This window comes from Amblyomma maculatum, chromosome 5 (genome assembly GCF_055883805.1).
Source record: "Amblyomma maculatum isolate TAMU_Amacu chromosome 5, ASM5588380v1, whole genome shotgun sequence".
NCBI lineage: Eukaryota > Metazoa > Arthropoda > Arachnida > Ixodida > Ixodidae > Amblyomma > Amblyomma maculatum.
In genome coordinates this window covers 31,609,361-31,627,202 of record NC_139348.1, presented here as the reverse complement: position 1 = coordinate 31,627,202, position 17,842 = coordinate 31,609,361, and the positions used below count along the sequence as shown (strand labels likewise).

The 17,842-nt window shown below is 52.5% G+C and overlaps 1 protein-coding gene across 1 annotated transcript in view; it reads right to left on the bottom strand.

Annotated features, from left to right (window-relative positions):
• LOC146187959 (far upstream element-binding protein 3-like) overlaps positions 1 to 15,361 on the bottom strand; it is a 47,561-nt gene extending 32,200 nt beyond the window's left edge. Inside the window, exon 1 of the mRNA XM_084604962.1 lies at positions 14,548 to 15,361. Coding sequence (XP_084461088.1) covers positions 14,548 to 15,361 — 814 coding nt within the window. The remainder of the gene's footprint in view (positions 1 to 14,547) is intronic.
• Positions 15,362 to 17,842: the final 2,481 nt, after the last annotated feature.

The following is a 17,842-nucleotide window of genomic DNA, read 5'->3' as shown; positions in this document are numbered from 1 at the left end:
AACGCAGGTTTACAGAGTTGCTGGTTGATCGCTGTTGCCGCCACCGCTACTGCCAAGCGTGTGAAGAACTGCTGCGATGCATCAGGCTTTTGTAGACAGAAGAGGGGCGTAGTCCGCTTGGACAGGGGGTGTTGTTTACTAGATGCCTCAACGAAGATGATTTCCACAGATTGTCTGGTGACGTCAGCAGCCCTCGAGAAGCCTGGCTCTTCGGTGACACTGTAACATGAACGAAGGTTTATAGAGTTGCTGGTTGATCGCTGTTGCCGCCACCGCTACTGCCAAGCGTGTGAAGAACTGCTGCGATGCATCAGGCTTTTGTAGACAGAGCAGGGGGCGTAGTCCGCTTGGACAGGGGGTGTTGTTTACTAGCTGCCTCAACGAAGATGATTTCCACAGATTGTCTGGTGACGTCAGCAGCCCTCGAGAAGCCTGGCTCTCCGGTGACACTGTAACATGAACGAAGGTTTATAGAGTTGCTGGTTGATCGCTGTTGCCGCCACCGCTACTGCCAAGCGTGTGAAGAACTGCTGCGATGCATCAGGCTTTTGTAGACAGAACAGGGGGCGTAGTCCGCTTGGACAGGGGGTGTTGTTTACTAGCTGCCTCAACGAAGATGATTTCCACAGATTGTCTGGTGACGTCAGCAGCCCCCGAGAAGCCTGGCTCTCCGGTGACACTGTAACATGAACGAAGGTTTATAGAGTTGCTGGTTGATCGCTGTTGCCGCCACCGCTACTGCCAAGCATGTGAAGAACTGCTGCGATGCATCAGGCTTTTGTAGACAGAACAGGGGGCGTAGTCCGCTTGGACAGGGGGTGTTGTTTACTAGCTGCCTCAACGAAGATGATTTCAACAGATTGTCTGGTGACGTCAGCAGCCCTCGAGAAGCCTGGCTCTCCGGTGACACTGTAACATGAACGCAGGTTATAGAGTTGCTGGTTGATCGCTGTTGCCGCCACCGCTACTGCCAAGCGTGTATGATGCGACATTCGGCCAGTAGAGCTTCAACGACGTTGGAAAGGAAGACGCGTCCTCGGTCACTCAGCAGCTCTCGCGGCGCGCGTGACGAAGAACAAAATGATGTAGCAAGAACAGGGCAACTTCACAGGCGTAGCGGGGGTAAAGCGGAGGTCTCGGCATATCGAGTGAGGTGGTCGATGCCGACTATAATCTACCGGTTCCCAGAGACGCGCAGGGAAGTGGCCCGTAAAGGTCAGTGCCAACGCGGTCAAAAGGGCGGGCCGGGCATGGAAGTGGTTGTAAGGGGCCAGAAGCACGAGGTGTGGATGACTTCCGGCGCGGACAGGCAATGCAGGAGCGGACGTATATGCGAATATTGTAAGGTAACGCGAAGGTCGGACTTGGGGAATCAGGCTTTATTACAGACCTGAAGCCTTGGTCGCACACTGCAGCCAAACACACTCCGCGATGACGATGGGTATCTACAAGAGGGAGCAGGATGAAGATGAAGCAGCACGTTCAGCAGTGTGGAAGATGAAGCGCCACACAGTGCTCACACTATTTCGCCCGCGCAGTTCAAGCGGCCAGCCTGGCCGCAATTAGTCCGCAGGAATGCGCCGAACAAAAGGTTTCATACGTGAAACGTGGACAACTTCAGTGCCACGGTAACGACAGTCCGGAGGAGGGTAAACAGGGGAGACGCGATAGTTGACCGGGGAGGTTTTTGCAAGAACTGTGTAAGGACCAATGTAACGGTGCTGTAACTTGTCACAAAGGCCAGGAGTGCGTAATTGGGTCCAAAGTAACACCTCGTCGCCGGGACGGAACGAAACTTGGCGATGGGTTGCATCATAGCGGTACTTGCGGTCTTCCTGGCTAGCTTCCGTGTTGACGCGAGCAAGCCGGCGTGATTTGGCCACTCGGGAAAGGAACTGGTCAGGAAGAGAGGATGAGGAACTGGCATGTGTAGAAAGAAAAGAGGCGTCAAGAAAGGTAGCGGGAGAACGGCCGTAAACGAGGAAAAACGGGGTGTAACCTGTGGTCCGCTGTACAGCCGTATTGTAGGCGAACGTAACAAAAGGAAGTATTACGTCCCAGTTTCGGTGGTCCTGGTCGACATACATAGACAACATGTCAGAAAGCGTGCGGTGGAACCGCTCAGTCAACCCATTGGTCTGCGGGTGATAGCTGGAGGTCAATTTGTGATGTGTGGTTGAGGCTTCAATAACTTCGGCTACAATCTTCGACAGAAATGTCCGACCACGATCGCTGAGAAGCACTTGAGGGGCCCCATGGCGCAGTACGAGCGATTCCAAAAAGAAGGTCGCGACCTCATGTGCTGAGCCATTAGGCAGGGAAGCGGTCTCAGCGTAGCGTGTTAGGTGGTCGACGGCGGTGACGATCCAGCGATTACCTCGTGCGGACAATGGAAGTGGCCCGTATAAGTCTATGCCAACAACGGCAAAAGGAGTAGCAGGGCAAGGTAGCGGCTGTAGTAGGCCAGCAGGAGGAGAAGTGGGCCGTTTGCGGCGCTGACATGGCAGACAAGAGGCGACGTATTTTGCCACACTTGAGGCGAGGCCTGGCCAGAAGAAACGGGCTTTCACGCGGTGGTAAGTTTTATGAAAGCCTAAGTGACCGGCTGTAGCATCATCGTGGAAAGCCGCCAGGATACGGGTGCGAAGCGCTCTCGGAATAACGGGGACCCAACGGGTGCCTTCGGAGCAATATATATAACGGGAGAGCACGCCGTTGTCAAGTTTGAACTTTTGGAGTTGCCTGCGCATCCTAGCGGTAGGAGGGTGAGAAGCACCGGTGAGAAGGTTGATTAGGGAAATACAGTAGGGATCTGCTCGCTGGTTTGAAATAATGGCGTAGCGATCTGGAGCAGCGGCAAGAGTAGCACAGGTTAAGGTTGGGGCTCTGGACGACATTGGGACGTCGAGGGTGCACGCAGGAAGGCTCGAGGAAGCACTAGGTGGCGATTCTGATAGCGGGCAGCGGGAAAGAGCATCGGCATCTCGATGTTTGCGTCCCGATTTGAATATGACATCAAAGTGGTACTCCTGCAAACGCAGAATCCAACGGCCCAGGCGTCCAGTCAAATTTTTGAGGGTTGATAACCAGCACAGAGCGTGGTGATCGGTAACGATCGTGAAATGGCGGCCGTAGAGGTAGGAGCGGAATTTCTGAACTGCCCAAACGACGGCAAGGCACTCTTGCTCAGTGATGGTGTAGTTGCGTTCCGCTAGTGTTAGAGTTCGACTGGCAAACGCAATTACCTTTTCCCGAGAAGCGGTATCACGTTGCAGAAGTATGGCGCCGATACCGAGGCTGCTGGCATCGGTGTGAAGAATGGTGGCAGCAGTGTCGTCGAAGTGAGCGAGAACAGGGTCCGAAGTGAGGGCATTCTTTAGGGTTTGGAAAGCTTTTTCGCATTCTTCGGACCAATTGAAAGTAGTACGGTCTGTAAGGAGGCGGTGCAGCGGTGCAGCAATGGTAGCGAAATTTCGAATGAAACGGCGAAAGTACGAAGACAGACCAAGGAAACTGCGTAGTTCCTTAGTCCGCTGAGGGCGTGCAAAGTTCAAAACTGCAGCAAGCTTGTCAGGGTCGGGTCGAATGCCATCGCGGCTGACGAGGTGGCCCAGGATCTTGATTTCTTTCTTGGCGAAATTACACTTTTTTGTGTTCAGCTGGAGACCGGCGGATGCCAGGCACGTTAATACTTGATCAAGGCGGCATAAATGATCAGAAAAAGTCGCAGAGAAAATAACTATGTCGTCCAGGTAGCACAAGCATGTTTTCCACTTAAGTCCTCTAAGAACAGTGTCAATCATGCGCTCAAACGTAGCGGGGGCATTACAAAGTCCAAAAGGCATGACATTGAATTCGTAAAGCCCATCGGGAGTAGCGAATGCTGTTTTTTCTTTGTCGGCTTCGTGCATCAGTATCTGCCAGTAACCGGAACGCAAATCCAAAGTGGAGAAATATTCGGCGCCCTGAAGACAGTCGAGGGAGTCGTCAATTCGTGGCATAGGGTAAACATCTTTTCGAGTGACTTTGTTAAGTGCGCGGTAATCAACGCAAAAACGCACGGACCCATCCTTTTTTTTGACCAAGACGACCGGAGATGACCAGGGGCTAGCTGATGGCCGAATAATGTCTCGCCGGAGCATATCATTCACATTATCTTCTATGATTTTACGTTCTGATAAGGAAACACGGTAAGGGCGGCGGCTAACAATAGAAGTACCTTCTGTAATAATGCGGTGCTGTGCAGAAGACGTTCGGCCCAAGGTCGGAGAAGTGACATCAAAGGAGGCTTGGTGTTTTCGAAGTAATTCCTGCAAAGCTTGGCGGTGAGTCGCAGGAAGGTCAGGATTGATGGTGCCAAAGAGAACACAGAGAGAAGCATCGGAAGAAGCTGCTGGTGAGGAAGAGGGGGCGGTAAGGGTGGTGAGGGACACCGGGTGAATGTCCAGGACACAAGGAAAACATGTCCCTTTAGTCAGCACAATGGGCTCTGGGGAAGTGTTCGAAGCAGCGACAAGCGCTGTGCCATGCTCAAACCGAACAAGACTTGGTGGTAGCGCGATTCCGCGGGTCAGATGGCGATCAGAAGGCACGATTAGCACATCTCCGTTATCAATGTCAGCAGAAGTAAGCGCGACAAGTTGTTCGCATCCAGGGGGCAACACTGAGTTAGTAGCGGCAAGCAGGCGATAACGGGGCTCGGGATGTTCAGAAGACGGATCGCTCTCGTTCATGTAAATGATCCTGTCGCGACACGAAATGCTGGCTGATGCGGCAGACAGAAAATCCCAGCCTAAAATAATTGGGTGAGCGCACGGTGACATCACGGCAAATTGTACATGGTGGCGGACACCGTCAACAAAAACTCGCACAGTACACTTAGCAGAAGGCCGAATTATTGCACCATTAGCTCCACGGAGTTCAGGTCCATCATAAGGCGTTTTCACTTTTCGCAAGCGGGAGCACAAGTCAGTGTGTATCACAGAAACAGCGGCGCCCGTGTCAACCAAAGCTTCAACAGATAATCCTTCAACCCGCACTAAAATAATATTCCAGGGACGTTCCGGAGGATTTTTGGGATGGCCGAAGAGTGCAGTTTTCCCTCCTAAAACTGCAGTGGTCAGTTTTCCGACAGGCGGGGGGTCGTCAGAGAAGCTTGACGGAGAGGCGAGGCTGAGCGGCGAAAAGGCGAAAGAGAACGGCGTCTTGAAGGCCTGTAACCAGCAGGCGGAGCGGGGCTTTCTGGCGGGGGTGATGAACGTCGGGGATAATCGGGGAATGAACGGTGGTTAGAGCCGGAAAAGCGAGGAGGGTAGTCTGCTTCAAATGATTCGTAGCCGCGGCGTTCATTCTGGAGCCTGCGACGACAGAAACGGGAAATATGGCCTCGGTACCCGCAGTAATAACACACAGGGCGGGCTGAGCGCCAGTTGGGGTAGTATGTCGGCGCTGCGGCAGGTGGTGCCAATGCAGCGACATGAGCAGTGGTAGGCGCCGGAGGCGTAGGCGCTCCAACTGCGGGCGGCAAGGACGTGATCTGGGCGTACGTTGGCACCTGACAAATGGTAGGAGCGACCGATGTTGGCGGGGAATAGGTCATTGAGGCCAGCTCTTCTTTAACAATGCTACGCAGGCCGGCACTTGAATTATGTGGCTCAGATGCAGGGCGGCACAAATTACCTTGAGCCGAGAGCTCTTCACGAATTAATTCGCGAATAAGCACACGGAGGTCAGCTTCGGCAGTGAAACCAAATGAAGTGGGATCAGGCTGCAGGCGTATTGACTGTAGTTCGTCAAGGCGTTGACAAGTGGATATGATGGCATCGATTGTGGTAGGGTTCTGCACGGCCAGGGCGTTGTAGGCGAGTGGCCCAATACCTTTAAGGACGTGCCGAACCCGCTCGGCCTCTGGCATTGTGTCATTGATGCGCCGACAAAGTGAAAGTACATCTTCTATATAAGAGGTGTAGGTCTCATTAGGCCGCTGAAGTCGGGCTTCTAGCTTCTTCTTGGCGGACTCCGTGCGAACAGTAGGAGCGCAGAAAATCTGGCGTAACTTTTGTTTAAAGGTAGCCCAGTCCGGAATCGTCGACTCATGATTTAGAAACCACGTTTTGGCCACATCCGTCAAATAAAAGGACACATTAATTAATTTAAGAGAATCGTCCCATCGGTTGAAAGCACTGACCCGGTCGTAGCTGTCGAGCCAGTCATCAGCGTCGTCGCCGCGGAGACCGGCGAACATCTGCGGGTCGCGCTGACGGCTACTGACAGTCCAAGTGGCAAGGGGAGCTGGAGTCGAGTTGGTAGCAGCCGGAATAGCGGAGTGGCCTTCTTGTGTCATGACGATGGTGGTCGGGGTCAAACGGCGGCCAGAACGAAGCTCCAGGTGGATGCAGGTGACGAAGCAGCGGGGAAATCAAGGCGCACCTCCACCACGTGTAAGGTAACGCGAAGGTCGGACTTGGGGAATCAGGCTTTATTACAGACCTGAAGCCTTGGTCGCACACTGCAGCCAAACACACTCCGCGATGACGATGGGTATCTACAAGAGGGAGCAGGATGAAGATGAAGCAGCACGTTCAGCAGTGTGGAAGATGAAGCGCCACACAGTGCTCACAATATAACCGTACATGCCGCGCAAATACGGAACCCAAGCTCAAGTTTCGCCACGCGACGGCAGCGCCGCATTCCTGGCGTGGTGGCGAAATGTGAAACGATGGGGCGTCGCCAGAGACGACGCTCCGCTAGCTTCCTGTGCACGCGCGGCGATCGCGTTGCGCCTGGCGGTTATTTGGCGATACATAACGCTTCCGCTGATGCAAAACGGATGTACTAGTAGCATTGTGTCATGGGAAGCCACAATAGTAGGCGAAGCGCCAAAAGACGAGGCTCACGTTTGAAACTTGGCAGATTCCTTTGGAAGCGTGTCCGCAAGACCTGTTTTCCAACCGCATGACAGCGTCCTGAGAAGTCCCGCGTTCTTTGTGAAACCCAAAAGAGCCAATTTCCCCTTTCTTTTGAAACTCAGAAATGTTGACAGTTGACAAATACAGCTTGGAGAGGCATCAGTAAAGTACTGTGGTTTAACGCCATGCATGAAAAGTGAAGAGGATGGAAGATAATCCTGCTCTTCGCTCCCCGCGTGTCTAGATTTGCCGATATTCTGTGCTCTCTCGCTGCTTTGCGAGTGCTCGGAAAGGAACCAAATCAACAGATGCGATATCCGCGATCGACATTGACGTGTGAAAGTGCCCCAAATGTCCACAGCTGCCTTTTTAGTTTTAGATTGACCAAGAGAATATCTAGGAACGAGACCTTTTTTTCGGTGGTTGGGGCGGGGGTTGGGGCGGGAAAAGGTGCCTTGCTGAGACGCTTTTACAAATTTTTTGCAAATTGGCCGATAAGTGAAGCAATTATTATTAGTAACGGAGATATGTCGGAAGGGCAGTACAAAATTGATCCTAGCTATGGCTCTACTGACACTACTCGCAAGCAGCACCCCATTCGCGTCGCAGGGTTCGTGAGTGCAAACCAAATATCATAAATAAAGCACAACCATTTAATAAGAACCGAAATAAAACAATGTGGTACAAGCTTGGATTTCACCTGCCTTCCGAGCCAGCGAGCCGGTTATGTCGCGTGCAGCGCACGGAGGACGCATGTCCTTATGAGATTGCTAGCGTTCTTGTCTTTGAATAAACACCTCCTTCCGATTATATACTTATTCTTCTGCAGCAAAATTTGCTTTGGTAGCGTCGTAATAATAAAAAACAAATCCCTATATAGGTCGCATGCTACAGGCCAAAACGATGGTCAACGAGCGGACTACTTCATTTCACTGTACTGATGATACTTTAGCAGTTTTTAAACATATTATATCCGACAATATAATTACATAGCGGACTTACCTCGAGATGCACTTCCTACGTTTTTGCTAACGTGGGACGCATTCACAATCAATATTTACTCGTGCCCGTCTGTTGTCTGCTCTACAGTGCAGACGTGAATAAAACGTTTCCCGCCTATGATTAAGTATCCTTCATGAAAATACGCGTCAGGTTGCCCAATCAAGACGGAATGCAGGTGGCATGTCGCGATGCGCTTGCGGGGGCGCGTCAAGGCGCGTCCTCGCGCGAGAGAAAGCAAACGGCGCACGCCGTGAAGGCAGCGAGTTGAGCAGCCGACGGCATCCAGGGTGTGCTTTTGTGTCCGCGCGACAAAGCAGCTCGAGACGTCTGCACGTGCGCGGAAGCGAAAGAGCGAAAGGAGAAAACGTGCACGGGAGGCCTAGGTGGTGCCGCCGCGTGTATCCCCAGTTTCTATTTTTCTGTCAGAGATGGCGCTCCCTGTCAGGAGCAGCAGCGCCGCTAGACGGTGCTTTGGAGAGAGAGAGCAGAACTTTTTATTCATTCCAGCGGATGAAGAGGCTCCGGCCCTCCGTCGCTTGGGATGGATGGCGGGTGCCCCGCCTCTGATGCAGGCCGGCAGACGTTGTTGGCCGGCGGCGTCCCAGGCCAGCTGGATGACAGCTAGCTGGAGCCCAGGGTCCGAGCAGCGCAGCATGGTCTCCCAGATTTGCGGCGTCAGATTTAGACCCCTCCCGGGAGAAAAGGGGCAGTCCCAGAGGATGTGTTCGAGGGTCCCTCTCGAGTCACAGTTTGCACAGAATTCAGATCTTTCTCCTGGGAGCATATGGCTCACCAGGAGCAGGTGCGGAAATGTCCCAGTCTGAAGGCGACGCCAGGCGACGTCCTGCCTGAAATTTAGGGTAGGGGCTGGCGCAGCAGCCACCCGTCTACCGAGTCTATAATGCTGCAGAATTTCTGTGTAAGATTTGGCACACTCTATGGTCCCCGCTCCAAGCCCCTCCTCTCTGCCGCCGGCTCGGTGGTAGAGCCCTCGAGCCATGGCATGGGCGGATTCGTTGCCGGGAACGCCAATGTGCGATGGAGTCCAAATCAGCCGTATAGTTCGCGAGATTGGTGATTGCTGTAATATTCGAATTGCCTGGGGAGCAATCAACCCACGACTGTAATTTCTTATGGCAGTTTTGCTGTCGCAGATCACGAAACGCGCCTTCGTCTGGGCGCAGGCTAGAGCTACAGCCACTTCCTCAACTGCCTCAGGAGATCTAGTTTTCAGGGTGACCGCGGTGATCGGTCTACCCGACCCATTCGATACCGCTGCAACTATAAAGGGGCTTGCCCCTCCGGCAGTATCTACAAAGGCTACTTCCTCCGGCGGCAAGCGGCTAAATTTCTTACTGCGCATTTGAGCTCTTTTTTCCCGACGCTCCGTATGGTGTTCGGGAGCATGTTTTTTGGCAGCGGAGGTATCCATAGCCTGTCCCGTACAGCCATGTCTATTTCAGATTTTGTCTGAGCGCCTCCCCAAGTGTCGATGCCCAGTTTTTCTAGAATGGATCTGCCTGCGGCGGTTAGGCGGAGCCGTTCTACCTGTGATGTGCGCACCGCTTCCGCGATTTCCTCCCATGTGTTATGGATGCTCAGTTGCAGGAGGCTAGCGGTGGAAGTACAGCGCGGGAGCCTATAGTAGCGTTGAGAAATTCTTTGAAACGTCTTTACTACACCAGGGTGGACACAATGAGGGTTGGCATGGAAAGAGGTGCAAATTTTATGTCGTAAATGGCGGGTAATGGCGAGAAGCCACCGTCGACCATCAGGCATATAATTGCGGCGGTAAAGAAGACCGTCTCGTAGGGCAAGTGTGGTGCTTGGCGGCGTAAAGTCCGAGAAGGCGCAGCAGCGTTAGAAGAAGTGCACGCGATGTCGATAAGAGATGCGAGCCACGGGTCTTTGCGCTGCTCCGCAGGCATATCAGCGATGGTTAGAGAAGAGAGGACGGGATCAGCCACCGTGGAGCAAGCAGTTGGAGAGGGGAGAACGAGACAGAGCGTCGGCGTCGATATGTTTACAGCCAGAGCGATAAATAACGCGGATGTCAAATTCCTGAAGGCGGAGAGAGCATCGTGCAACGAGGCCGGAAGGGTTTTTAAGGGAGGACAGCCAACATAATGCGTGGTGGTCCGTGACGACGTCAAACTGGCGACCGCACAGGTAGGGTCAGAATTTTGTTAGTGCCCGCACAATTGCCAAACACTCCTTTTCCGTAACTGAGTAGTTGAATTCAACTTTAGAGAGGACATGACTCGCGTACGCGACGCCGTATTCGTGAAAGTCGTTTTTCCGTTTAGCCAAGACAGCTCCGAGGCCAACGCCACTCGCATCAGTATGGACCTGGGTGGGTGCTGTTTGGTCGTAGCGGCGAAGGATTGGTGGCGAAGTCAAAAGACGGCGCAATGCGGTGAACGTTTCATCGCACTCGATCGACGACGTAGTTAAGTCACTGTTGCCGCCGAGTAGCTTCGTAAGGGGTGCAATTATAGATGCGAAATTCCGCACGAAGCGCCGAAAATGGGAGCATAGACTAATGAAGCTTCGAAGTTGCTTGAGCGAGACCGGCTTAGGAAACTATGCCACTGCGCGCAGCTTGGCCGGATCAGGGCGAACACCTTTCTTTGAGACGATGTGCCCCAATATGGTCAACTCCCGGGCACCGAAGTGACACTTCTTGAGATTCAGTTGCAGGCCGGCGTCAGTAAGACAAACCAAAACTTGCCGCAAACGCTCTAGGTGCGTAGCGAAGTCGGTGGAAAAGACAACAATGTCGTCCAAGTAGCAGAGCCAGATGTGCCACTTGAACTTCCGCAAGATGTTATCCATCATCCTCTCGAATGCGGCGGGCGCATTGGACAGACCGAAGGGCATCACATTAAATTCATAGAGGCTATACGGCGTCACAAATGCGGTCTTCTCTCTGTCACAGGCGGCCATTGGCACTTGCCAGTAACCGGAAAATAAATCAAGAGACGAAAAGTACTCGGCACCTTCGAGGCAATCAAGAGCGTCGTCTATACGCGGAAGGGGCTAATTGTCCCTGTGGGCAATTTTGTTGAGGCGCCAGTAATCGATACAAAAGCGAAACGAACCTTCTTTCTCCTTTACTAGCACCACTGGTGAAGACCAGGGGCTATGAGATAGACGGATTACACCACGTTGTAGCATGTCTTCACTTGCTTATTGATCACGCGACTCTCTGCCGCTGACACACGATAGGGGCACTGTCGAAAAGACGAGTTAGAGCCGGTCTGAATGTTATGCGCGACTGTGGGAGTGTGGCCTAGAGGTGTGTGGACGGCGTCGAAGGCGAAGCAAAACATCTGTATAAGGGCCACAAGCTGCGTCCGGTAGGTGGAAGGAAGAGCGTCATCGATGACAGTTCGGAAGATGTCGTCTGGCAACGAATCAGGTGTCGGATCGAACTTCAGAGCATCGATGTAGTTACCACGGTAGGTCTCGGAGGCATCCAGATCAGAGAGAAGGGGGGCTGGCTGAATAGAACCGGGAGATTCCCCACGTAGAACAGTAATTGGGCGCGGAGACGGATTGTAGATGAATAGCTTCGTGAAGCCACCGTGAACATCGACAACAGCAGACGGCAGCGGGAGGTGCTTTGCGGTGGATGAAAGATGCAGACGGCGTAAATAAAACACTAACGGCTGACACAGCAGGACACGAAAGAGGCAAATAAGCCTCTGGCTCTACGTCGACATCTTCAGCGATTGTGAGCGTTTGAGGACACAATGAACGGTTGTGGTCGGGCACCGTGTCGCACAGTGCAGAAAATTCCACTTCAGCTCGGGCGCAATCGATCACGGCGTTATTTTTAGACAAGAAGTCCCATCCGAGGATCACGTCATGGGAACAAGACGAAAAAACTACGAATTCGACACTGCACAAAAGACCTTCAATGACGACACGCGCTGTACATTCGGCCAAAGGTGCAATCCTCTCTTCGCTGGCATTGCGGAGCGACAAACCATTAAATGACGTCGTAACTTTTCGTAATCGTCGGCAGAGTCGCTCATGAATCACAGACACTGCAGCACTCGAATCGACCAGCGCGTATACGGACAGACCATCGATAGAGATCATTATAACGTTCGTGGGCAAAATATGAGCCCTTGAGCTTTTTGCAAAGCACTCAGTACTTGCCTCAGGAACCGCGGAGCTTAGTTTCCCTCGTCAGCAGGTGGCGGTCGCCGGCGCACTGGTGACAGCGACCGGCGACGCGGAGAAGAACGATGGGTTGTATACGAACGCTGTTCTGTGGCGTACGCAGGCGGAGAGTGGGCAGAACGAAGCAGTGGTGGGGAGTTATCAGAAGACGCAGGCTCGGGAGGCGCGGCCATGCGATGACGACATCGACGGGCCACGTGTCCGCGAAACCTCAGTAGTAGCAAATTGGGCGATTGCCTGAAGTACGCTAAGGGTTGTAATAGCGCGGAGCGGGAGGATGAAGCGGAGCCGTTTGAGGAAGCGGTGCAGGGCATAGGACAGGCTGCATGGGTGGTGACGACTCAGGCGGTGGCCGCGCAGCCGTCACCGCCGCGCAGCCGCGCAGACGGCGGCGGCTGGATTTCTAGCCAGAAGCATCTGGAACACGTCATTGTCAATTCATTGCATAATGTGATCAATCTTGGTGCTCTCTGACATTGAAGCGTCCACGCGCTTACACAGATCTACGACATCTTCAATATAGCTGGTAAAATTCTCGCCAGGAGGCTGTGCACGGCCGCACAGGCGTTGCTCAACGAGCAGCTTGCGCACTGCAGGCCGGCTGAAGATATCGGCAAAACTAGTCTTGAAAGTAGACCACGATGTGATATCGGCCTCGTGGTTGCGGAACCAGATTTGCAACGTCCGTTAGGTAGAATATGACGTTATTTAATTTTTGGTTGTCATCCCAATGGTTGTGAATACTGACCCGCTCATATGAGGACAGCCAGTCTTCCACGTCATGATCGTCGGTTCCGCTGAAGATAGGAGGATCACGTTGGCGCAAAGCTCCAGCGCAGGACACGGGGGATGAGGGGCCGGTTGGACTAGGGGTGGTAGCGTCGGTCATTGCTGGTGTACGGAGTGTGCAGCTGGGGAGGTCCAGGGCGGCAGGAAGTCCTCACCCCCACCAAGTGAAACCTGGGTTTTACTGTGTTTTAACAGGGATAATAGCCCTCTCTAAGTTGCACGGCTAACCACACATGAACACAGCCAGTCTAGGCCTCCTCAACCGAGCTCGAGCAGCGCAGCGGCTCTTCGTCGTTCTTTTCCCCGCCTTCGTGACATCCTCGAGTAGTTCATCCTCGTCTTCGTTATATCCTCGCATAGTTCACTACACAGATAATAAAATGAGCCGTCATTTGAGAATGAGAATCAACTGTCATATTTACAACTTCAGTATGTTATATCAAAATAATCAAATGCACCGTCATTTGGAAATGATGGTCAAAAGTTATGTTGACTGCTTAAATGTATTCAGATTGACAAGTCAACTTAAAAATGACTAAAAGCACCATCAATTGAAATGACGGATAATGCTTAGAAATAGAGCTGCCAAGAAGTTTACGTCATTTTGACCACTTTTTTAAAGTGATATATATTACCCTGCATCGCGCGTTTTCACTGAGCAGCGCGCCTCTCTCAAAGGAAAATGAAAAAAAAAAAATTGCCCTCGATTACGTTACTTTCTAATGCGAAATTTGAGCGCAGTTTATTATCTGTTTCACATTTTCGATAGATTGAGGCAAAGATTTCGAGCAAGACACATATCTACAATTACAGATAACTGTTTTTTTTTAATTTTTCACACGTATTCCATCAAGAAACTCCACTAACAGTTCTTGGCTGTCATGAAAGAAGCTTTGTGGTCGGAGAAAAGAAGAGAGCAATTGAGTTATCGGAAGGCTGCGGGAATCAGCGCGAGGGCCCATAGGAACGTTGCGCGACGAACAGGTAGCAGCCACAGATAAGATGCGGAATGTGAGGACGCTATGTTGAGACAGCGCTGGAAACACCGACAAATAGGAAGACGAACACACATTGCGCTGATGTGTGTTCGGCCCTTCTGATGTGGTCCGCAACGGTGCCGACTCGGACACCGATAACTGCCCGGCAAAAGGAACCGCCAAGGACGCAATCTTTGGACGACAGTTGCGCACGTAGGACTGTGCTTTGATGTGTTTTACTGCGTTTCGAAACCCACCGCCGGACACCCACCGGTAAAATGGGTACAAGCGTCCCCCGGCCCGGCGCCCGGCTCTCTCAGGGGTGTGCGTTTGGAAGAGGCTCTGCTAACCCTGCTGTGCTCCTTAGAGGGCTTAAAGTTTCGAACAACTAATGATCTGCAAAGGTCTGGTTCTCACAGGTCGGGTAGGACTAAAAAAAAAAGGGCCACATAATGGGCTGTTGCCGCGCAAGGCGGACTTATTGTTGTCCGATGGCGGAACGAATCACTGCCACATCGGCGCAACTATTTTGGGCCGTGACCCCTTTTCCCAAGCATTTCTCCCCAGAAGAGCCGAGCACCAGGCCGGGGGAAAGCTTGTACCCATTTAAAAACCGGTGGGTAACCGGCGGCACCAGGGATCGAACCCGGTACCTCCCGAATGCGAGGCGGATGCTCTACCACAAGGCCACCGCTTCGGATAATTTGGTGGACCCTGGCCATTTGCTGCTCCAGGTGGAGGTCCCCCTATCCGTTCATTGATGAGCTGCTGTGCATGCTCAATCTGCTGTGGATTGCCCCGAATGATGAAGACCTTCTCCACAGAATTGGGAGGGGGTGCCCTCGACAGCTCCACATGTGCACACGACTGCTGGTTGATCTGGCGGATGGCCTCTCCACCTTTGCCAATGACAAGTCCACATTTGTTGGCAGGTACCGTGTACTGGACTTCGTGTACGTCATCTCCCCCGGGGCCCCGGCCCCGGCCACCACGTCCCATGCCAGGTCCTCCGGGGGGTCCAAATCCTCCATCAAAGCCACCGCGACCTCTGCCTCTGCCACGACCCATGTTCTGCTGGTCTCGTGCCAGCACACTCTGGATTAGCTCCCCGATGAAGGAGGCAGCGTGGTGCACCTGGTCGGGGCCACCTGTGAGCAGGCACACGCGGTCGGGGGCATTGTCGTCCTGAGGCTGCTGGAACTGGACACGCGCCCCCGTCTCCTGCTGGATGCGTTTTATCATGTCCCCCTGCTTGCCGATCACCACGCCCACAGCCTGCTTCGGCACCAGCACCTCCTGAGAGGCACCACCAGGACCACCACCACCACCACCCGGAGGTCCACCGTATTCGCCACCTCCAGGTCCACCCGGGCCGCCACCACCAAAGCCCCTTCGCACATTCTCTAGTTCTTTCTCAGTGATGAGGTCCAAGACGAGGCGCTTGGCGTACTCACACTTGCTCTTCTCGCCGGTGATGCGGAGGGGCTTGTCCATCATGGATTGTTGGGGGCTGCGGGAGGTGGTCAGTTCGAAACCCACCGCCGGACACCCACCGGTAAAAATGGGTACAAGCGTCCCCCGGCCTGGTGCTCGGCTTTTACAGGGGTGTGCGTTTGGGAGAAGCTCCGTAAACCCCGTTGCGCGCCCCTCCTCCGCAGTGGGCCCAAACCCAGTTTCGAACCTCGCAGCCTGCAAAGGTAGTTCTGTTTGTCTTGCAAAGGTACCCATTTTTACCGGTGGGTGTCCGGCGGTGGGTTTCGAACTGACCACCTCCCGCAGCCGAGACGGGCGCTCTAACCACTATGCTGGACTGGTGCTCCGACGTATATCAAAGGAGCAACAGAAGGAGCTTCAGGAAGCGTGGGGAGTACTTCCGCAACTTGTTCCCGGGGGATTTGCTTCAACTTTGGCACTAAAGGAGTGGGAGCTTCAGGACGTTGGCGAACGAGGGATAGTTGACGGGCAGCTTCTTCTGGAACGAACTGCTTTATTTGTGGCAGCAAGGACGACTGCTATGTGTCGGGTGTTAAAGCGACAAGCGGCGCCGGATGTGAGAGCGAAGAACGAGTATGTTACGGCGCTTGCGTAATTCGTCAAAGTTGTGGCATTCGTTGGTAACGTCGACGGCGGCGGCTGGATTTCTAGCCAGAAGCATCTGGAACACGTCATTGTCAATTCATTGCATAATGTGATCAATCTTGGTGCTCTCTGACATTGAAGCGTCCACGCGCTTACACAGATCTACGACATCTTCAATATAGCTGGTAAAATTCTCGCCAGGAGGCTGTGCACGGCCGCACAGGCGTTGCTCAACGAGCAGCTTGCGCACTGCAGGCCGGCTGAAGATATCGGCAAAACTAGTCTTGAAAGTAGACCACGATGTGATATCGGCCTCGTGGTTGCGGAACCAGATTTGCAACGTCCGTTAGGTAGAATATGACGTTATTTAATTTTTGGTTGTCATCCCAATGGTTGTGAATACTGACCCGCTCATATGAGGACAGCCAGTCTTCCACGTCATGATCGTCGGTTCCGCTGAAGATAGGAGGATCACGTTGGCGCAAAGCTCCAGCGCAGGACACGGGGGATGAGGGGCCGGTTGGACTAGGGGTGGTAGCGTCGGTCATTGCTGGTGTACGGAGTGTGCAGCTGGGGAGGTCCAGGGCGGCAGGAAGTCCTCACCCCCACCAAGTGAAACCTGGGTTTTACTGTGTTTTAACAGGGATAATAGCCCTCTCTAAGTTGCACGGCTAACCACACATGAACACAGCCAGTCTAGGCCTCCTCAACCGAGCTCGAGCAGCGCAGCGGCTCTTCGTCGTTCTTTTCCCCGCCTTCGTGACATCCTCGAGTAGTTCATCCTCGTCTTCGTTATATCCTCGCATAGTTCACTACACAGATAATAAAATGAGCCGTCATTTGAGAATGAGAATCAACTGTCATATTTACAACTTCAGTATGTTATATCAAAATAATCAAATGCACCGTCATTTGGAAATGATGGTCAAAAGTTATGTTGACTGCTTAAATGTATTCAGATTGACAAGTCAACTTAAAAATGACTAAAAGCACCATCAATTGAAATGACGGATAATGCTTAGAAATAGAGCTGCCAAGAAGTTTACGTCATTTTGACCACTTTTTTAAAGTGATATATATTACCCTGCATCGCGCGTTTTCACTGAGCAGCGCGCCTCTCTCAAAGGAAAATGAAAAAAAAAAATTGCCCTCGATTACGTTACTTTCTAATGCGAAATTTGAGCGCAGTTTATTATCTGTTTCACATTTTCGATAGATTGAGGCAAAGATTTCGAGCAAGACACATATCTACAATTACAGATAACTGTTTTTTTTAATTTTTCACACGTATTCCATCAAGAAACTCCACTAACAGTTCTTGGCTGTCATGAAAGAAGCTTTGTGGTCGGAGAAAAGAAGAGAGCAATTGAGTTATCGGAAGGCTGCGGGAATCAGCGCGAGGGCCCATAGGAACGTTGCGCGACGAACAGGTAGCAGCCACAGATAAGATGCGGAATGTGAGGACGCTATGTTGAGACAGCGCTGGAAACACCGACAAATAGGAAGACGAACACACATTGCGCTGATGTGTGTTCGGCCCTTCTGATGTGGTCCGCAACGGTGCCGACTCGGACACCGATAACTGCCCGGCAAAAGGAACCGCCAAGGACGCAATCTTTGGACGACAGTTGCGCACGTAGGACTGTGCTTTGATGTGTTTTACTGCGTTTTCTTTTTCTTTCCTGGGGGAGAGAGAGTTTGTTTAACACTGTGGAAGCGTGGGGCGTGGCATGTAACCTAGTGAACCAATCATTTCGAGGATCATTCTCTAAATTCCGTTTGTCGCAAAACTAATTTGTTGACCCTTTTGTATTGTTTGTTGTAGGGAGAGGGAGAGGAACCTTACGTAAATGTAAAGACATGCAAAAGTATTTGTGAATGGTTGAGATTGTTGTG